Below are 23,230 nucleotides of genomic sequence, written 5' to 3' on the forward strand. Positions count from 1 at the left end.
CATCCAACCTGAATTCCTCCCAGACTCCTGGAACCAGCAGGGAGCATGGCCCCCATGGCAGTGGGCGTGGTCTCTAGGGACCATTGCAGTCATTTTCCCCTTTCCCAGCACTCTGGACTCACATCTCAACCCCCATTACCTAATTCTGTGAAGAAATTCTTGGCTATATGAAACACAATAGGCCAATAGTTCACTAGCCTACTCAAATTTCACCAAAATACTGGAGAACACAAGAAGCTTTGCAAGCCTAACACACAAAAAAAGCACAACCTCTGAAGCTTCACTAGAGGCCTCACATAAGTTACAGAGGAGCACCTAAGAGGAAGGTAGTATTCTAGAAGGAGAAAAAGGCGACTACCATCGACTGAGCTCATCCAGAATCCTTTCTTGCAGCAGAAGGGGAATACTGATAGTAAACTGGAAGGTCCCACCTCCATACTACCACCACAACATGAAGAAACAGAGAAAATTCTCACCATGAGGAGAGGATGAAGAAGAGTCCAGAAGCCTTGGGGCCGGAGCGATAGCATAGCAAGGTTTGCCTTGCACGCGGCTGACCCGGGTTCGATCCCCGGCATTCCATATGGTCCCCCAAGCACCGCCAGGAGTAATTCCTGAGTACAAAGCCAGGAATAACCCCTGAGCATCGCTGGGTGTGACCCAAAAAGAAAAAAAAGTGTCCAGAAGCCTCAACAGGGGGTACCTACAAATAAGGTCTGTCCGATAGAGAATTCAGAGATAAAATGTTGAAGATATTTAATGAACTCAAATAAACGGTTGAACAAGAATCCAATAAATTAAAGGAGGACATGAACGAAACAGTGGAACAGTTTCAGACAGTCAGTCAAAAAAATTCAGGAAGAAGTGAGAGCAGCAATAAGAAAGCTGCAAAGAGAAATGTCACTAATAAAGGATTCGGTAGATGAAATTAAAAACTCAGTGGGTGCCCTCAACCTTAAAATGAATACAGCCAAAGACAGAATCAATGAAGTTCAAGATGAGCTGCAGAAAGCTTACAGGCAACAATAAACAATGGGAAAAGACCTCAAAAGAGCTGAATCAGATACCTAGGAGATAAATTCAAGAGGAACAACATAAGAATCATCGGAGTACCAAGACAGGGAGGCAACCCCAATGGAAAAGCCACAGTTAAAGATATCATTGCTGAGACGTTCCCATCGCTGGAGAATGCAGACACCCAGATCCAAGGAGCCTGAACAGTGCCAGCTAAAAGAGGCACTAATAAAAAACTCCAAGACATATCATAATCAGAATGATGGATGCCATTCTGATAGAGACACAGATAGAGACACGGGTAGAGACACAATACTGAAAGCAGCAAGGCCAAAGAAGGAAATCACATACAAACGAGCACAGCACCCCTTAGATTTACAGCAAGCATATCAGAGGAAACCTTCCAAGCCCAAAGACAATGGTGGGATATAGTGAAAAAAAAAAACTCAATGAAATGAACTCATTACCAGCTAAACTCTCAAGCTCGAAGGAGTGATACATGATTTCATGGATAAACAACCCCTCAGGAACTTCATAGAATCAAAACCAAACTTAGAAGGAGAACTAGAGGGGCAATTGTAAGGCAAGAAAACCCCCTACAAGCACAACAAACCTCTACAGAAAGATAGCACAAAACCATGACAATAATCTCTCTCAATGTCAATGGTCTAAATGCACCAATTAAGAGACACAGAGTAGCAAAATGGATTCAGAAATTGAAACCAACATTCTTCTGCCTACAAGAAACAGATCTGAACAGTTAGAGCAAATACAGACTCAAAGTCAAAGGATGGAAAACAATCCTGCAAGCAAACAACTCCATCAAAAAAGCTGGGGTGGCCTTACTAATCTTTTTAAGGTTGAAAAAAGATTAGAAGGGACAGCAAAGGCCATCTTTTATTAATCAAGGAATATGTACAACAGGAATAAATCACACTCCTAAATGTATATGCACCCAATGAGGGACCTTCTAGATATTCAAAACAACTGCTAATAGATTTTAAGGAGGACATTTCTAGAAACACAATAGTAGTTGGAGACTTTAACACCACTTTATGACTCTGGATAGATCAACAAGATTAAAACTCAGCAAGAAAACACTGGCTTTGAAGGAAGAAATAGAAGAGAGAAGGCTAATAGATTTATACAGGGCTTTAAATCCCCCTTCCAAAGAACACAGTGAGGCCCAAGAATCAGGCTCCTCAGCAGCCATGACAAGATGCAACTAACATTAAGTCTCAACTAGGCCTCAGTTTCTGTTTCCTCAAAGAAGGACTTGCAGTTTCTGGTAAACTCCCAATAGAATAACTCACTTAGATAAGAAACTGGGCAGTCTAGAACAGATGACTTGCCAAAGAAACTTTAGTACACAATGGAATACTACGCAGCTGTTAGGAGAGATGAAGTCATGAAATTTGCTTATAAATGGATAAACATGGAGAGTATCATGCTAAGTGAAATGAGTCAGAAAGAGAGGGACAGACATAGAAGGACTGCACTCATTTGTGGAGTATAGAATAATATCACATGAGGCTGACACCCAAGAACAGTAGATACAAGGGCCAGGGGGATTGCCCCATAGCTGGAAGACTGTTTCATGAGCGGAGTGGAGAAGGCAGCTGGAATAGAGAAGGGATCACTAAGAAAATGATGGTAGGAGGAATCAGTCGGGATGGGAGATGCATGTCAAAAGAAGATAATGGACCAAACATGATGACCTCTCAGTGTCTCTGTTGCAAGCCATAATGCCCAAAAGTAGAGAGAGAGTATGGGGAATATTGTCTGCCATGGAGGCAGGGGGAGGGTGGGAAAGGGGAAGTGTATACCGGGGATATTGGTGTTGGGGAATGTGCACTGGTGGAGAGATGGGTGTTTGATCATTGTGAGATTGTAACCCAAACATGAAAGCTTGTAAGTATCTCACGATAATTCAATAAAATTTAAAAAAGAAAGAAACTGGGCAGTTGGATCTGGCCAATCATGAGAGTCACCACACCCTTGTTGGGATAGAACCCCAAACCGCTAGAGGTACCTGCTGTCTAATTGCTGACCACTGATGTAATAAGGCCAATGCTAAAAATAATCCAGTATAAAAACCGCTTCTTGCCCATTTCTCCGCGCCCGCACCCCCAGAATGACTGAAGAAGAGGAAGGAGCTGCTTGGGACACCAGCAGTCCACCAGCAACCTGCAGTATGTGACTTGAGAGTTTCCGCCAGGTCCCCCGAGCGGGGGACCGGCGTTTCTCTTTTTTTTTCTTTAATCTCTCTCTCTTTCCCTCAACTTTTCCTGGGCACAGCACAGCATCTACCCCACTTCTGAGCACAAAATGGAGAGACGCACCCAAACGCGCGGCGCGGCTGGCGGGGGATCGAGGGCGGGGAAGTACCGGTCTCCGCCCACATCGGACACTTAAAGAGAGTGCAGCCACGTGGGCTTTCCCATTTCTCCGCGCCCGCACCCCCAGAATGACTGAAGAAGAGGAAGGAGCTGCTTGGGACACCAGCAGCCCACCAGCAACCTGCAGTATGTGACTTGAGAGTTTCCGCCAGGTCCCCCGTGCGGAAATCTCTCTCTCTCTCCTTCAACTTTTTCCCTGGACTTTAGACAGAAACCCAAAACCGCGCGGCCGCTGCCGCGGCCGCGCGACCTAATGTCATCTTAGTATCAGCAATATGTAATGGTTCCTTCTTAATGGGTCAGACTTTTGTGGGTGATCCTAACAAGAATAGTAAGTATTTTGTTGAAATATTGAAGGCAATCAAAATGGTAGCCATCTCTCTAGACTGAACTAAGCTATATCCCCACGCCGGCTGAGAAGAAATATCCTTCTTTCTCGGGAAGAAATGTGGTGTGGTGTCAAACATAGTGTGATGTCCATTAAGCAAACAGACCTGGTGGCGTGGGAATGGGAAATAAGGGGAAAAATTAGGTACATGGACCAGCGGGACGCTGGTGGTATCTCGAGCCGGAGCGGATATCAGCGCAAGACCTTTGGTTCCAGAAACTGCTTGCAGACACTCTACTAGACTATCAACTAAGCCAGAGCCCCACGCCGGCTGATGACGGGAAATAATCATCCTCTTCGGTTTTTTTCCCTTTGTCAGACAGCGTGGCGATTACTAAACAGGCGTGAACTCGGTGGCGCGGGGCAAGGGGGAAAAAGAAAAGTTATGTAACAAACAGTAGGACTTAATATCTCTATATTCTTAGCAATGGAGAACTATCAAATGCCTCATTGGCAATAGGACTGTCTTTTTCTTTTTGGGGGGAAACCCCAGCAACGGTAGTGAGTTGTGTGTTGAAACATGGAATGTAATTGAGATAAGCGTAAATGAAGTGAAACTTATCACGTACAAGGGTAGGGACTAGGGAGGTAGGAGGGGGCGGCAGATATACTGGGGGGGTTGGTAATGGAAGATGGGCACTGGTGAAGGGAAGGGTGTTTGAATATTGTATAACTGACATAATCCTGAGAACTTTGTAACCCCCCACTTGGTGATTCAATAAAAAAAAAACCGCTTATTAACTTAACCCTATGTAAACTGCTTGTGAGTTGGAGTTGGGGTCTTTGTCAAGACTCCACTGTGTTGGATGAGACTTGGACCCTAATTCGGGCTAGCGCTGGCTCGGGCTAGTAATAAAGTTCCTTTGCTTTTGCATTATCATGTGTGGAACCGGGTCTCTCCGGAATTGGGAATCTGAAACTTGGGCATAACAACACATTTTTCTCCAGAGCACCTGGAACATTTTCCAAAATGTACCATGTACTGGGTCACAAAACATACCTCAATAGTATCAGGAAGATAGAAATTGTATCAACTATCTTTTCAGAACATGATGCACTGAAGATAGAAGCTAATCACACGCAGATGTAGAGAACCAAATCAAATATCTGAAAATTAAACAACTCATTGTTGAACAATGAGTGAGTCTGTGAGGAAACCAAGGAAGATATGAAAATATTCCTGGAAACAAAAGAGAATAAAGACACGAGCTACCAAAACTTGTGGGACACAGCTAAAGCAATGTTAAGGGGAAAATTTATAGCTCTGCAAGCATTTCTCAGAAAGTAGAAAAGGCCCACATAAATAACTTGACCTCATAGCTCAAGATCTTAAAAAAGGACCAACAAAAGGAGTCCAAACCTTGCAAAAGGAAAGATATAATAAAAATTAGAGCAGAAATTAACGACATGGAAACCCAAAAACAATCCGAAAGATCAATGAAACCAAGAGCTGGTTCCTTGAGAAAATAAACAAGATTGATAAACCACTAGCAAGCCTCAAAAAGAAAGAGAGAGAGAACCATAATAAATTGAATCAGAAATGAGAAGGGGGACATCACAACAGAAACCAAAGAAATTCAAAATATCATCAGAGACTACTTTGAACATCTGTATGCCACGAAACAAGAGAACCTAGAAGAAATAGATAAATTCTTCCTTGATTCCTATAATTTCCCAAAGTTGAATCAAGAAGATCTGGATTACCTGAATAGACCTATTAATAATAAAGAAATTAAAACTGTAATCAAAAGTCTTCCCAAAACCAAAAGCACAGTCCAGATGGATTCACAAGCAAATTCTTCCAAACATTTAAAGAGGACCTACTGCCAGTTCTTCTCAAGCTTTTCCAGGAAATTGAAGAAACAGAAACTCTCCCAAACAGTTTCTATGAGGCACATATTTCTATAATACAAAAAGAAAACAGAGATACCACACAAAAAAAGAAAACTGTAGGCCGATATCCCTGATGAACATGAATGAGAAGATCCTCAATAAAATATTAGCAAAAAGAATCCAACCATTCGTCAAAAAGATCATACACCACCCCCAAGTGGGATTTATCCCGGGGATGCAACGATCGTTTAACATTCAGAAATCAATCAACATCATATCAACAAAAGAAAAGATAAAAACCTCATGATCATATCCACAGATGCAGAGAAAGCGTTTGACAAGATCCAGCACCGGTTTATGATGAAAACTCTCGCCAGAATGGGTATTGAAGGAATTTTCTTCAATATAGTCAAAGCCATCTACCACAAGCCTGTGGCAAGCAATATCCTCAATGGGGAAAAACTAATAGTGTTCCCTTTAAGATCAGGGAAAAAACAAGGATGCGCACTCTCACAATTTCTGTTCAATATAGTACTGGAAGTACTCTCAATAGTGGTTAAGCAAGAAAAGGTTATGAAGGGCATTCAGGTAGGAAAGGAAGAATTATGGCTCTCACTATTCAGAGATGATATGATACTATATTTAGAGAACCCTAAAGCCTCCACTATGAAACTCCTAGAAACAATATAGGCTTGTATAGTAAAGTTGCAGGCTATAAAATCAATACCCAAAAGTCCATGGCTTTCCTATATGCAAAAATGAGAGAAAAGAAAGTGACATGAAAAAAGCAATCCTGTTCAAAATTATGCCTCAGAAAATCAAGTACCTTGGAATCAGCTTAACTAAGGAGGTAAAGCACCTGTACAAAGAAAACTGAAAAATGCTACTTCAAGAAATTAAGAGCACATGAGTAAATGGAAACATACATATTCCCTGCTTATGGATTGGGAGAATTAACACTGTCAAAATGATAATACTCCGCAAAGCATTATACAGATTCAATGCGATTTCTATTAGGATACCTATGACATTCTTCAAAGAAAAGGATTAAGCCCTCCGGAAATTCATATGGAAAAAACAAACTGTTCCAGATAGCTAAAGCAATTCTTGGGGAAAAAGAAGATGGAAAGCATCATCTTCCCCAACTTTGAACTCTACTACAAAGTGGTAATAATTAAAACAGCATGGTACTGGAACAAATGCAGTGGCGCAGACCAATGGCACAGGGTTGAATAACCTTACAAATGCCCTCAAATATATGATCATCTAATCTTTGATAAGCGTGCAGGAAATGTGAAGTGGAGCAAGAAATGTCTCTTTAACAAATGTTGTTGGCAAAACTGGAGAGATACATGCAAAAAAATGGGGCTCAGACGTCTATCAAACAACCATCCACAAAAGTCAGATAAAAATGGATTAAAGAACTTAACATCGGACCTCAATCCTTAAGGTACATTGAAGACAAGGTCGGCAAAACCCTTCACAACATTGAAGCTAAAGGCATCTTCAAAGATGACAATCCACTGACCAAGCAAGTGGAAACAGAGATAAACAAACGAGACTATCTTAAACTAAGAAGCTTCTGTACCTCAAAAGAAACAGTGACCAGAAAATGAAGACAGTCTACAGAATGGGAAGGATATCCACCCAATGTCCATCTGATAAGGCATTGATATCAAGGATATACAAGGCACTGGTTGAACTGCACAAGAAGAAAACATCCAACCCCATCAGAAAATGGGGCTATGAAATGAACAGAAACGTTCTCAAAGAAGAAATCCAAATGGCCAAGAGACACATAAAAAAAATGCTCCTCATCAATAATCATCAGGGAGATGCAGATCAAAACAACAATGAGATCTCATCTCACACCACAGAGACTGGCCCAAATCCAAAAGAACAAAAGCAACTGGTGTTAGCATGGATGTGAGGAGAAAGGGACTCTCCCTCACTGCTGGTGGGAATGCCGACTGGATCAGCCCTTTTGGAAAACAGTATGGATGCTTTTCAAAAAATTATAAATTGAGCTTCCATTTGACCCAGCAATACCACTTCTGGGAATATATCCCAGAGATGCAAAAAATATATATAGAAATGGCATCTGCACTTATATGTTCATTGCAGCACTGTTTACATTAACCAGAATCAGAGAAATCCTGAGTGCCTGAGAACAGATGACTAGTTAAAGAAATTTTGGTACATCTAAACAATGGAATACTATGCAGCTGCTAGAAAAGATGAAATAATGAAATTTGCATATATGTGCATCAACATGGAAAGTATCATGTTGTTAAATGAAATGAGTCAGAAAGAGAGGGACAGACATAGAAAGCTGGCACTCATTTGTGAAATGTAAAGTAACAAAATGGGAGATTAACACCCAAGAATAGTAGAGATAAGTACCAGGTGGATTACTGCACAGTTTAGAAGCCGGCCTCACTTACTGGGGGTAAAGGTAGTTCAGATAGAAAAGGGACCATCAAGTAAAAGTGCTTGGAGTGTCTGCTTTAGATGGGAGATGCGTGCTGAAAGTAGACTATAGACTGATGGTCACTTAATACCTTTATTGCAAACCACAACACCCTAAAGGAGATAGATAGTAAAAGGTAATGTGGCTGCCATGGGAGTGGGGGTGGGGAGGGGGTGGTGAGAGATATTGGTAACATTGGTGGTGGAGAATGGGCACTGGTGGAGGGATGGGTACTCAATCATTGTATGACTGAAACATAAGCATGAAAGTTTGTAAGTCTGTACCTGTACTTCACAGTGATTCATTTAAAAATTAAAATAAATTAAGTCACTTGCCTGCACGCCTGGCTGTCTTCCCCAGGGCCCCTCGGAGGGAATGGGCTCCAGCTTCCCTCCCTGCCTCGAGCAGAGCTTCCAGCGGCTGAAGACCACTGGAACCTAGCCACAGCCATGCTCAAGACCCCTCTCCACACGTTCAGACAAGCCTCACGCTTGAAGGTACTGGCAGAGGAACCCAGGTGTGTGTAATCCCATCAACGACCAACATCCAGAGACTTAAAAGCAAGTTCCCAGAAGTGATATCTTATAACCTACTTCTCCCTCTGGGAGACACTAGTAAGCTACTGAGAGTTTCCTGCCCACATGGGACAGCATAGCAAGCTTCCCATAGTGTATTCATATGCTAAAGACAGTAACAAGCTGGATCTCATTCCCCTGACCCTGAAAGAGCCTCCAATGCCACATCATTGGGAAGACCGAGTGGAGTGAGGCTTCTAAAATCTCAGGGATAGGATGACTGGAGAGGTTACTGAGCCTGCTTGAGAAATCGACAATCAATGGGATTTCATGATTCATGATTCATGAATAAATAACCAAGAAAAAAATCACATGAGCAACATGCTGGCTTGGATGCAGGGATAAAGGGACTCTTCTTCACTATTGGTGAGAATGCCTGCATCCAGCCTTTTTGGAAAAATAATACTGACATTCCTCAAAAACGTAGAAATTGAGCTTCCATATTACCTGCAATACCACTACTGGAAATATATACTGAGGGTGCAAAAAAGCACAGTAAATATGACATCTGCACCTGTATGTTCATTGCAGCACTATTCATAATAGCCAGAATTTGGAAACAACATAAGTGCCAAGAACAGACAAATGGTTAAAGAAACTGATGTCCCATAGTTGGAAGCCTGCCTCATGAGCTGGGGGAGAAGGCAGCTGGAATAGAGAAGGGATCACTAAGTCAATGACAGTTGGAGGTATCGTTTGGGATTGTAGATGTATGATGAAAGTATATAAAGGACCAAACATGATGACCTCTCAGTATCTTATTGCAAGCCATAATGCCCCAAAATAGAGAGAGAATATGGGGAAATTGTCTGCCATAGAGGCAGGGGGATGGTTGGGATGGGGGGTGGATAATGGGGATATTGGTGGTGGAAAATGTGCACTAGTCAAGGGATGGGTGTTTGATCATTGTATGACTGAAACTCATACATGAAAGATTTGTAACTGTATCTCATGGTGATTGAATTAAAAAATAAAATAAAATAACATCTTTTAAAAAAGAAATATGGTCTTGAGAAGGTGCAATAGTGGTGCGATTGGTGTTCAAATATTATATGTAATGAATTATTAGGAACAACTTAATAAAATAAAATAAAATTTATATAACTAAACAAAAATTTTAGAAAGACCTTCATATAAGACCAGAATTCATAAAATATAAACACAACTATGGAATTTGGAACTCAGAAGTATGTTCAATGATTTTAACTCAAAAAATATCAAAAACAATGAAGTGATACTACATCAAACTGAAAAGATTTTGCACAGCAAGAGAAATTCAGACTGAGAAGATTTCCTACTGAATGGGGGGAAGTATTTGTACACAATGCATCAGATAAAGGACTAATATCCAAGATGTACAATGCACTCACAAAACTCAGAAATAAAGAAACCATTAGCCCCATCTGAAAATGGAAAGTAGAGATGAACAGATGCTTCTCTGAAGAAGACATGGGGATGGCCATTAGGCATATGAAAAAAATTTACTGGTTAACAGAGAAATAAAGTAAACAAATTATAATCTTACACAAATTAAAACTGAATATATAAAAAACTGGAAATTACTAGTATAGGTAGGGTGTGGTGATAAAAGGATCCTCATCCACTATAGGATGGAATAATGTGTGGTTCAGACCTTATGGAAAGGAATCTGGAGATTTCTTATAGAAGTAAGAAGAAAAGAACTAATGTACACTCCAGCAATCTACTTCTTGACATAAACTCCTGAAGCATTAAAAGATTAATTGGAAACTACATATGTGCAGTTATACTTATTGCAGTGCTTAGTACAAATGCCATTATATGGAAATAACACAAATGTACAGCAACAGATGAATAAATAATAAAGATGCAATATATGTACAAAATGGATTATTGTGTAGTTGAAAGTTGAAATCATGCATTTTTATATACAATGTGGATGGAACTGGAGGGTATCATGTTAAGCTAAATAAGTCAGAGAGAGAAGGACAAATACTGGATATCACTCAACTTTGGAATACAGAGAGACAAACCAAGAGAATAGACAATATCCAATAATGACATATATCCTTGACATATAATGACAATAATGCTTGACCTTGAATTACAAAGCTGCTTGCTAACCAAACTTTAAAAGGTGCCTGTCAAGATGGCAGGCTGGTAGGAGGTAGGACAGGGAAACTGGGAATACTGGTGGAAGGAAGCTCACACTAGTGACAGGATTCGGTGATAGAATATTGTGTGCCTAAAATGCAAATAGGAATAACTTAGTAAATCAGGGTGCTTTAATAAAATAGAATTTGGGGAAAAAACTGCTGAACACTTGGCCTTGGAGGGGAGAGTGAGAAGAGGAGTAGAAGTAGCTTAGAGACTGTGGTGGAGGAATGCGGATGCTTTTGTAGTGGTGGGCGCTGTGTACATCAAAACCACATACTTAACATGACTGTAACCATGGTATCTAGGCCAGAATAATATTTTAAATAGTCAGTACAGCACACATGGATTAAAATTATTTCATTATTAGTTAAATGATTTCTACCACCATCTTAGAAATCTAATTATATAAATATCTTTAATTAAAGGAAAAACTAATAAAAGTTACAATTAGAAGGGCCAGAGTGATAGTACGGTGGGTAGGGCATTTGTCTTGCAGATGGCCAACCCAGGTTAGATCCCTGGCATGCAATATGGTACCTGAGACTACTAAGATTATCTCTGTGTGCAGAGCTAGGAGTAAGCCCTGAACACTGTCAGGTATGACCTCCAAACAAACAGAAGTTAAAAATTATCAAAACCATGTAATACATTAATTTTTAAATTATTATTGTTAACAAGCAAAAGTTGTATTAACTAAGTTAATTCATGCATTTTAAGATAGTTTGACAGAGAAACCTCCTTTCTGGTGTCTACTATGACTATTACACCGTCAAAATAATATAAGCAAAGTACCTGCTTTGTGATCAAATGTACTTGATGTTGAATTTACAATCACATCTGCCTCTTCCCTGGTGATATCTCCACTGGCCACCTGGAAGGTGATGGGTCCAATCTTCATCTCATGCACTCCCATTGCAGATGTAGAAACGGCCCCATAGAAATCTTGAAACAAATGGAGTTAATAGTCAGGTCAACAACAGTAGAGTGGCACAGGTCTCACGTTCCTCATGTGTACCCCTTCAGGTGTCCTTTCTCATATTTGTCCTATAACCAGACCTTCACCTTGACCCAAGGATTCTGTGCTTCTGTGTTTATTCTGTATAAATAGAATACATATTGTGTGTGGATTTTTATGCACATTAGACTGCTGGAGTTTATTCACTGACAATATGGAAGGCATGATAAATACAAAGAGCTGACAAATCCAAATTACAAACATTTTGTACAATTTGTACACTGTTTATTTGGGATGGGGGACGTTATAGCCATAGCTGTCCATTCTCAGGGATTTCTCTTGGCTCTGTTCTCAGGATCACTCCTGGTGGTGTTTGGGGGGTTATATGTGGTGCTGGGATTAAAGCTAGGTCAGACACTGTGGAGCATGTTGATGGGTACTGGAGCAGATAAGACCAAGACCTTGCAAAGCGGCCCCTAAGCAACGCCTCGCAAGAGGGAGTAACTGGGCAAAGGTTGAAAAACAGGGTGTCAGCACCAGATGTCTGGCCTTGGGCCTCACTTAACCTCCTAGACATATATAACAAAAAATGCAGAAAACTGTCATGTATGTTAAAACTGTTAGCATGTCATCCTAACCACAGCATCTAGCCTTGAATTGGACTGGACCAGGACAAAGCAGAGAAGAAAGGGTAATAGGCCAATAATGCTAAACTTTATGTGGTTGGATCTTTTTGTAAGCCGAGTTGCTCTATAAAATATGTGTGTATTTGGCAATAAAGTGAGCCGCCATCAGCTGTTCCCAGAGGTTGTTTCTCTGCACTCCCATCATCCTTCACCTCATGCCCAAGCACTTGCCTGGACCCTGTGTGCAACAGTTCCAGGCACTATGGGGAAGAAACTATTCCCCAACAAGATACATGTAAGACAAGAATTTATCTTTGTAGAATATGTAACTGAATATCTGTGCTCTGACATAATGATCATTTATACATTGAAAACATGACAAATATAAAATTGAAACGAAAAGCAGGAAGAGAGTTGAAACTTCAAGAAGCAAGTTGTATCTGCAGAACTTCAAATTCTGTTCTGTTTGGACCTTTTCCTCCTTTTTCTCTTTGAACCAAGGGTGTCTAGCTAAATAACATCACAGAGGGTATAGGCAGACAAATGTTAGAGAATCCCAGAACCTGTCATTAGAGTACTGCACAAATGGGCACTGGGAGCTTTATGAGTATGAAGGGAATTCTTCTTATTATTTTTTTTTTCACTTTTTAAAATTCCAGACCTTGTCCTAAGGTGACATCAGCTGCAGAAATGCACTTTGGCTCTATATCAAGTTATATATACTGTGAGAGACACACTGTATTTCTGTCCAGAGAATCAAGATTAGACCACATTGTGGTCGGAAACTATACACTTATGAAATTACATACTGATTAGGTGCTGGTGAAATTTTTGGTTTTTTATGTTTCTTTTTCTTTTCACTATTTTGTTTTTTGTTTTTAGGCCACCCTAGGTGGTGCTCAGGCTTACTACTGGCTCTGTACTTAGGAATCACTCCTATAGTGCCTGGGATTTGAACTTGGGTCAGCCATATGCAAGCAAAACATCTTACCTGCTGTACTCTCTTCAGTCCCTTCTCTACTAACTTTTCAAATGACATTCCTGACACAAAATTATGAGTAACGTTACAGATAGGCTATAGTCAGTGAGAGCCCTGTCAGAGGAACCCGAGAGCTCTGAGTGGGAGGTGGTGGTTTCCTGCTCAGTGAGAACTGAAACAAATCATTCACTTATCCCTGAATAGCACATGTAGGGGAGACCCTATCAGCAGTCTTTGAGGATGGAATGTACCTGGGAACTGTGGTGCACACAGAAGAAGAGACAGAAATTCTAGCATAATTTTAACTGATTAATTCTATGTCCAGCAAGAATCACCCTTCTCCAGATGAAACCAGGATCCAAGTATTACAACATAGTATTTAAAACAACTTACCTGCAATCCAAAATTGCTTGTCATAAAAGAACTTTGAAAATGGGCCCAATTCTCAAATGTGAAGATAAATAGACACTGATCTCAAAATGACCCAGAAGTTGGAACTATCTGTTGCTACAGATCTTATTGACATGGCCAGTGTCTTGCAGGCTCAGGTGTATGAAATATAAGTTAATCTACTACTTTTATCATAAATTAATTTTCCCATAAAATCACAAATACAATTTTTACCTGTCACTGAATAGTTACTTAGAAGGAACAATTAATTTCTTATGTTAAAAATCTTTATTTAGGGCCAGAAATATAATATGAGAAATAATATATTTGCCCGCACATGGCTGCTACCCTGGCTCAAATCTCTGGCATAACATATGATCCCCTGAGCAAGAGTCACAGGTCACCCCAGAGCAGAGCTGGGAATATCTCCTGAGTACTGGTGTGTATGGATCCCCACTCTCAAAAGTAATACTTAACCTGGTGTACTTGAAGACTGAGGAATTTTGTCACTGGAGGAATTTCCACTAATGATTTGAGCAAATACATCTGAAAATACCTGGAAATATAAACACTGTGTTGGCAACAGGATTTCTCATCAGGCACACAAGCACACTTGGAAAAGAGCAATTCTAAACCATTATGTATCAGCATTACAGATTTTTTAAAGTTATAAATATAAGATTAGTTAGCTTCTACATATACAATCTATGAAAGTTATCCTAGATGTAACAGGTAGAAATTTTAAAATTCATTACAGTTATAATTATAATAGATAAAATGGAAGTTTTAAAATATAACATATGTGATTAAATTTTAGTTTATCCATGCATTAGAATGTTTAGTAGGCACAAAAAAACTTGAAAAATAGCTAATGGAATCAGAAAGGACTCATGATAAAATGGTTATATTATATAATCTCACTTTTAAAAATATACAGGTATATGGGTCAGAGAAAGGTACTTGTCTTGCATATGGCTGCATTGAGTGTAACCCTGATTTATGTCCCTGGCACATATATGTATACATATGTATAAACAAGACTGGATGATGAAATACAGGTAAAAAGTTATGTGCTTTGTATAGTGACAGTATAAAAGGAGTATTATCACTTTCATAATCTCTGAAAGCAAATAACTTGCTCATTGAAAACAGTGTTAAGAGAAACTCACAAAAACCCAACACTTCAGTACAGAGGTGCTCATTTGTGCAGGAAAGGAACATGAGGGATAGTGCTATTCTGGAGTGAGAGGCTCTTGTATGTTTTCGTGGGCGACTGAGCCTGTGACTTCCATTTCTTTGCCTGGTATTGATATCCTGAAGTCATCACTTCATTCTATTTGTAAACAAGCAACATAGAATTTTGTTGGAAGGAAAAAAATTTCTCTGATAATATACTGAGGAAAAATATGGGAGAATAACCCAAAGAGACTCTTGGTAGGAGGCTCAGCCCCTAAATCCTCCAGCACCAAGGAAGAAGCTGCATGGATAAAGGCAGCCAGTTCCACTCTTGGATCTCAGGGCAGCTGCTGCTTAGTCACAGCTGTTCAGGCAGAAATTCCTGTTGAATTCTTGTTGAGTATGCCAAAACCCTTGGATTTCTGGGTCATAGTAGGCATCTGGACTTTTATATTAAATATTTCATTCTTAAATCTTACCAACTGATTCACATTTAAAAATTTTTATTTTTTCCAAATAAAGCAGATATATAGGCCATGTCCAGGCCTTGGTTTGCTCTTTTGCATTCTCTCTAGTGTCCACCTAAAATATTTCAATAAGCTTTTTTTTTTGCTAAGATATTGCTTTATTCTTGCTTTCTGAACCAAACGTTTTGGTTTTGATTATGGAATCGATACAAATTTTAGCTATTGTAAATGCCAAAAAAGAGAAGCATATAATGACAAAAATAAAAATTCTCTAAATTTCAACAATTCACATTAATAAAAGTTCTCTAAATTTTGACATAATTAAAATGTAACACTATAAAAAATTAAAAAGAAATGAATGTAACAATAACATTTCAACATAACTGCTTCTTCCACTCTTTTATAGAAGCATATTTTTACATATATAGTTAAATTACATAACTAGCCAAACCGATACTTTGAGAATATAGTCATAGCTTTATTTACATATGGTTAGTTTTCACTAGTTTGACATAATAGAATTCCCTAGTAATTCAAGTTTCTTAGAAAAAATGAATCTTAAAGTCTCTGCACAATTCTGTCACATGGTAGGTCATAATTTAACCCACTCCTTACCATAAACATTACAGCTTCAAATAGCACCACACGCACAAGCCATCACGTGTCCTTGGGGGGTTGAATAAGATCATTCCTAGAAAGTAAGTGAGTGGGGCAAAGGGCAGGAACAGCTCTAGGGCCCTTCTGTCTCAATAAGCTTTTCTGACTAGGAAGGAAAGAGATAGATAAAAAGTGATCTCTCTCACACATGGAATTAAAGATACACAGCAAGGGAGCAACAGAGGTCCAAAGGCAACATAATGGGAGAACTGACCCACAAGGCTGAGTCTGGAGAGAGGGGATTGGATTCTGTGGGAGGAGGAGAGGTTACACTGGTGAAGGGTGTGGTGTTGGAATTATCTGCATGAGAAGCCATTATTAATAGCACTGTAAGCTACAGAATCTCAATTAACAATTTTAAATAAAACTTTGCTGACTATTGTAAAAATAGACCAAAGTTTAACTGTATTCAAAAGTCTTAAGAGAAAATGAGCCACAGTCATGTATGTAGAACCAATTGTTTCCAACTTCATTCTAGAAAAGTGTGCAGAGTAACTCTTTTACAGAGTACTTGTAGACTACTTAATCTTTCAGGAAGAAATGATGTTTTGAGTTACACAGAATTAGTGATATTTGAAGTTACAGGTCTGTGATCCAGACTTATCTAGTCATTCATTCAGAAACTCTGTACTTATATCTCTAATTTAATTTCTCTTATATGTATAACTCATATCTCATGAAATAATTATGACTTACAGCAAGTAAAGCACATGTTGTTTACATGGTCCCTGATCCACATTACCTTGTACAACCAATGCAAGTCAAATGAGATTATTTAAAAGTACTTGCTATCCAGGTAGGGGCGTGTGCCTTGCACGTGGCAGACCCAGGTTCGATTCCTCTGGCCCTCTCGGAGAGCCTGGCAAGCTACCGAGAGTATCTCGCCCGCATGGCAGAGCCTGGCAGGCTACCCATGGCGTATTGGATATGCCATAAACAGTAACAACAAGTATAAAAATGGAGCCATTACGGGTGCCCACTCAAACAAATTGATGAGCAACGGGATGACAGTGATACAGTGCTACTTGTTATCCAGGAATTACTCTTGCATTTTGGCCAACTAAGTGGATCATGTGTTTTTCTTGGTTTGGTGACTGCTTAGAACTAAGTAAGATTAAGTTTGTTTGCTTCTATAAAGGGTAAATATCCCTTTGGGCATTTTCATAAAGTGGAGCTAATCTGGATCACTTCTGCACATGTGACAGCACTGGCATTTGAATTCATGGTCTTATACTTGCTTGGGAAGTGCTTTGAGTCAAAGAGTCATTTTATGGGCACTGTAGTTAAAAAATACAATGAGATATAACCTCTTCAAGTGAGAATGGTCTATATTATTATTTCCTAATAATATGTGCTAGTGGGAATTCAGAGAGAAGGGAATCTTCATTCACTGTTGGTAGCTACATAAGCTGACTTAGCCTTAATGGAAAATAGTATGAGAAATTTTTTAAAATTAAAAAAATAAAAAGTAGAACTACTACATGACCTAGCACTTTTATTTATATATCCCACGAATGTTAAAACACTAGATTTTAAAAGTTGAATGCATATCCTTTTCATTATACCACTACTCATAATAGCCAAGATATGGAAACTATCCGAGTAACCTATGCCATGTGAGTGGATGAAGAAGATATAACACAATGGAATATTACTCAGATGTAAGAAAAAAATGAAGTTTTGCATTTTGATGCATTTTTGAATGGCCCTAGAGCATGCTACATTAAGTGAAGCAAATCAAAAGGAGAAAACACGCTGAAGACTAAGTAAATGTACTATGGGAACTCACTCCCAAACAAAACTCTGGGAGAAGCCCCTGCACACTGCAAGGTGTAATATAGAGCAAAAGGCAAACAACAATTCTTGTTTGGAAGGGAATCCTGTATATTAAGAAAAGATTAGTGTATCAAATTCACATGATATTTGGGTCTTATTAGAGACTTATTTTAAAGTGTTATAAAAATAAAATAAAACATAATATTTTGGAAATATGGATGTTGGCTTTATAATTGATGACATGAAAGAGTGTTTGTAAATTTATTTATGTATTTAATAGCAATGGGCTGGAGTGATAGCGCAGTGGGTAGGGCGTTAGCCTTGCACATGGCCGACCCGGGTTTGATTCCTCCACCCCTCTCAGAGAGCCCCGCAAGCTACTGAGAGTATCTCGCCCACACAGCAGAGCCTGGCAAGCTACCTGTGGCATACTGGATATGCCAAAAACAGTAACAAGTCTCACATGGGGATGTTACTGGTGCCTGCTAGAGCAAATCAATGAGCAATGGGATGACAGTTATAGTGATTTAATAGCAATGTTATTTGGCTTACTTATTTACCTATTTTGGAGTCAAACTAGAGGTGCTCAGGGAATAGTCTTGACTTTGTGCTCAGGGATCAATCCTGGCAGTGTTCAAGAGACTACATTCGATGCAGGGAATCCAAACAGAGTGATCAATGTGCAATTAAGTACCTTATTCCCTATGTTATTTCTCTGGCCTTGTGTTTGGTTTATTTTAAAAATAATCATCTTACCTAAAATTATTTACCAGAATTAATTTTCATTTAACATACTAAAACGTATGTCTTGTTTTTTCTTTGACACCATAGAAAAAAGAAAAATAAGTAGAGATAGAAATAAAACACATTGGGCAGAGTTAAAAATTCATGACTCTGTAAGGGCTACCATTGCATATTTTTGACATTTCCTTAAGAGCTGAATATTGGGGCTGAAGCGATAGCAAAGCGGGTAGGGCTTTTGCCTTGCATGCGGCTGACCCGGGTTCGATACCCAGCATTGCATATGGTCCCCTGAGCACTGCCAGGAGTAATTCCTGAGTGCAGAGCCAGGAGTAACTCCTGTGCATCACTGGAGGTGACCCAAAAAGCAAAAACTAAAAATAAAAAAAGAAGCTGAATATTCTCAGGGTTTTTCTCAGAATGAGGGCAGGCAGTCTCCCCTTCCCCCTGTACTTCTGGAAGCCCAACAGCCATGCCCACCCCGCACAGCCATAGCCGCCACCATGTTGACTCACCCACAGGCCCTGCTCTTCAGATTTTTGAACTAAATCTCTGAGGAGATACAAGACAAGCAGCTGAAATTCATGGATACACTGGATCCCCCAGCTGAAAACACTGAGGTGCCCTTGGAGGGGGTGCGGGGTGGGGGGGAAGGTTGGACGCCCAAGTCCCTGCCCTGCTGAAGCCCAGGCAGCCATACCCACACCCCACTGATGCTGTCAAGCTAACTGCCTATGGCCTAACTCCAGGATTCACTAGGACTCTCTGCAGACTCATTTCAGTTCTACAGATCCTGAAGTTTCTGGACTGTGGAATCACAAAATGAGTTGGGAGCCCCTGGCTCTCTCTCACTGCCAGTGTTCAGCGGTCTCAGGCTGCTTCCCCATCCAAGCCTGCAAATTGCCACAAACAGACTCATGAAGGAGGTAACAGGGCCGATAGGCAGGCTGGTTCATGATCAGTTTCCATTTATTCCACAGGTTTCACTGCATGCCTCATTCCAGCCTCACACTCCCCCTCATTCCCATCTCTCCTGTTACTCTTGCTAGTCTCTCTGAGCTCCATCTCGCAGTCTCATCTCTCTCTGGTCTCTCTACAACGCCAAACCTTGGCGGTAGTAACCACATCCCGGTCTGGTAGCACAATAAGAAAAGCCTTCTTCCACTCAAAGGCAAAATAACACTTAGGGGTATTTCTCCTCTCTTAGTCCAATAAGTTAATTAACATGTTAAATCTACTTCTTAATATTGGTTATTTTGTATCATCACAGTAAGAGTTACATTAAGCTTGTAGAGTGGCTCTTCTGGGGACATCTTGTTATAGATCTCAGACTACAGTGCTCAGGCCAGATTGATCTTTTGTAACACAAACAGGGTCCTAATCTAGTTGTTACTTTTTGGATCATAACAGAACTTGTCCATGACCTTGCTCTTAACTTATTGTTAAGTATTATGGCACTTTGGCCTGGCCCATTTTGATTCCAGGTTAGCTCACAGCTTGCCCTGAGTCCATCCAGTCCCTTGTCAGGACCCTGCTTTTGGGGTGCTAGGAAGTAAGGGCAACTGAGGCTTAAGTGGAGAAAGCAGATGCCCAGGAGTGAATATCATTCAAAGTCAATTAACTTCCAATTTACAAAAGCATATCATTAACTGTCTTACTATGTTTATATAAAAGGACATTTCTCTGAATTAACTATGCAAAGTACTTAAGGAGAAGTGAAAAGCAATATTTACAAGTTAACAGAGTCTGATTAGCTGATAAAGCTGATTGACTGGTTGGGGAAGCAGTGCACAAAGAAAGAGGTTACAAGAAAACACAGATGAATGGGAGCACCGCGATGGGAGTAACCCAATAAACTTAAACACCCTGTAGCAAGGCAGATAGGACAAGTCAATGTTATCCTACACTGGACCACACAGCCACATATGTGGCCAAGTAACACCTCTAAATTCCACAGTACTGATATTCCAGTAGGAGCACACCAATTATATGAGAAAGTAACATAGAAGTCAAATACACTCAACCAACAAAAACAATAAAACAGGTGTTATTACACACAACTAGTGACAAACAGCTTAGTAAAGTCTTAACAGCCCCATTGTGAGATATCACAATTTTCACAAATTTTATTTTGCTGAAGTATTTTTGATAATTCCTTTAGTTATAACATTAGTATAAGAAATATAGAACAGATTACCATGTACCTGCTAACAGGGAATGCTTGAGGGCTAGTTGGTAAAATGGGGACAATGGTGGAGGGAAGGTCACTCATGGAGTGGGATTGGTGTTGGAATATCAAAAGTCCATAACAAATGTATTGTGAACAGCTTTGTAAATAATGATGTTTAAATAAACATTCTTTTTTTAAAAAAGAAAATGAATATATTTTCTACCTTCAAAATTTTTGCTTGAATTTTTCCCATAATACACTGGTCTATAGTATTCTTTTAGTTTACTGGATGATAAATGAGGAAACAACCTGTTAGATACTACATTATAAAGCACAGTACTCAGTTACTAAAATGAGCAGAAATATGTGAAATTGTACCTGAATACTTTCATGATCACTGGGGTGCAACAGAAAATGAACCTCTTGTAAAGTTGTCACTTGATTCTTGCTACTAAACTTGACCACTTCTGAGAGGATTAACTCAGCAAAAACTCTTTTAGGAAAACCCAGATTTCCTGTTCCTATTGCTGGAAATGCAATTGATCTCAAGGACAAGCTCTCAGTGATTTCCAAACATTTCTGGATTATGTCTTCCATCATCTGAAAAGCACAAAGCCACCTTTATACATCTTGCCTACAAATGGGAAAACAATTAATAAGCCTGAACAAAAGGCAAAACAATTAATACTACCCAGTTCTTTTTGTTTTCAGTAGAGGTTAAAAGCCATCATACAGAGAAAGATAAAAGATAGAAGGATGACATTTAAAAAAGGAAAAGAGAGAGAGACCCTCCAAAAAGACTGAAACTTAATCACCAGTGAAGGAAATAAACAAAACAGTTACTGAAATACTGTCCCTATTACTTGTCTTTTCATGCCCATATTTTTCTTTTCTCACTAAGGTTATATTGAATACATATTTGTTAAGCCCCAATCATGGTTGTGCATTGAATCAAATAGCTATTTAAATCAAAGTAGTTTAGTCCTAGAGACTGTATTAACTAGTCTCCAAGAGGTGTCAGCTAAAGCTCCAAGAGGTTGTCATAAATTTGGAACCTCTAAGAATGTGAAAGATTACAGTGGAGAAAGAAGCCAACATGCATTATATGAGTAGAAAGTCTGAAGAGCTACCCAATTTCTGGAGACTACCAATCCAGGGCCCACCTTGTGTGCATTTGTGCTGTGATTTATCCAATCTGGTGGTACCACATGGAGCAGGAAACGGCAAGGAAGACTATAACCTTTGGTTTGAAGAACTGTGCCCACATCCACAGTTGTGGTTTGTCTGAGTCTATCCAATTCCTCCTGAAGCTTTGGCCCAGCACTTTTCAAGATGGCATGAGAAAGGGACCCTCTATTAAGTTCAAGATTCAAGGGAATGGAGTTGACAATAACATCAGTCTTAAAGGAAAAAAGACCAATAATTATTTTCAAACACCACCAAAATGCATTCATCAAAAATTATTAGTACAAGGAAGGCAATGTAAGATCATTTAAGTTTTCAGATTCTAAACACCAAATGACACAAAAATGTTACTATATACTTATTTATGAAACAATAGAGAAGTGTGGAAAAACAACATAAAAGTGGTATATGATGGGTTAAAGACTTCACAGGAAGTACCTTCAATGACTGATAAAGACTATGAGAAGTAGAGTCAGAGAAATGAAAATAGTAGCAGTAGGCAGAAAGATATGATGAAGTCTTTTGGGAAGATGGCATGATATTAGCATGACAGGCTATGACCCTGAGAAGATTAATTTGACCCATAGAGAGCTTTATCAGTAAAATGGTGCAAGCAGCAGGCAGCTGAAAATTTAATAGATGGTGAGAAGCTAGGGAAACAAGAGTTTTAATATAGAAGTTTTTGCTCATTAGTATGAGCAAATTAATTAGGGAGTTTAAGATGTCAAGGAGGTGGGTTAGAGACAGTGAGAAGGGTGCTCTTTTTGCATGAGGTTAACCCAGGTTTGATCTCTAGCATCCCACATAATAACCCAAGAGCCACTACAATGATCCATGAGCATGCACCTGAGCATACACTGAAACAACGCTGAGTGTGGCCCAAAAGACAAAAACAAATGTCAATGGTAGTTAAAGGGAATGTAATCAAGTGATTTTCAAAGCTGTTCTTGCACAGGTCACTGATGAGGAATCTACATCAGTTGTTGTAGCATCATAATTTACACAGGGAGAGAAAGGAATAAAAGTAATGCCTCACAGTTCAGGGTTCAAGAATGGTGAGGATCAGGGAGATGCAAATCAAAACATCAATGAGATATCACCTTACACTACAGATATTGGTACATATCAAAAAGAGTAAAAACAACCAGGGCTGGCACAGATGCAGGGAGAAAGGGACTCTCATCATACTGAGCATCGCTGGGTGTGACCCCAAAAAAGCAAAAACAAAAACAAAAAACAATCTGGACATTTCTCAAACCACTAGATATGGGGGCATCTATATGCCCCAGCAAT

The 23,230-nt window shown here is 39.5% G+C and overlaps 1 protein-coding gene across 1 annotated transcript in view; it reads right to left on the minus strand.

The window, feature by feature from the left end:
• The window catches only part of LOC129398791 (protein mono-ADP-ribosyltransferase PARP14-like), a 129,463-nt gene that overhangs the window by 56,813 nt on the left and 49,420 nt on the right, over window positions 1–23,230 (minus strand). The window contains exons 7-10 of the mRNA XM_055128147.1: window positions 21,916–22,152; window positions 21,131–21,352; window positions 14,243–14,321; window positions 11,608–11,757 (exon numbers count right to left, since the gene is read on the minus strand). Coding sequence (XP_054984122.1) covers window positions 11,608–11,757; window positions 14,243–14,321; window positions 21,131–21,352; window positions 21,916–22,152 — 688 coding nt within the window. The remainder of the gene's footprint in view (window positions 1–11,607; window positions 11,758–14,242; window positions 14,322–21,130; window positions 21,353–21,915; window positions 22,153–23,230) is intronic.

This window comes from Sorex araneus, chromosome 2 (genome assembly GCF_027595985.1).
Source record: "Sorex araneus isolate mSorAra2 chromosome 2, mSorAra2.pri, whole genome shotgun sequence".
Lineage (NCBI taxonomy): Eukaryota > Metazoa > Chordata > Mammalia > Eulipotyphla > Soricidae > Sorex > Sorex araneus.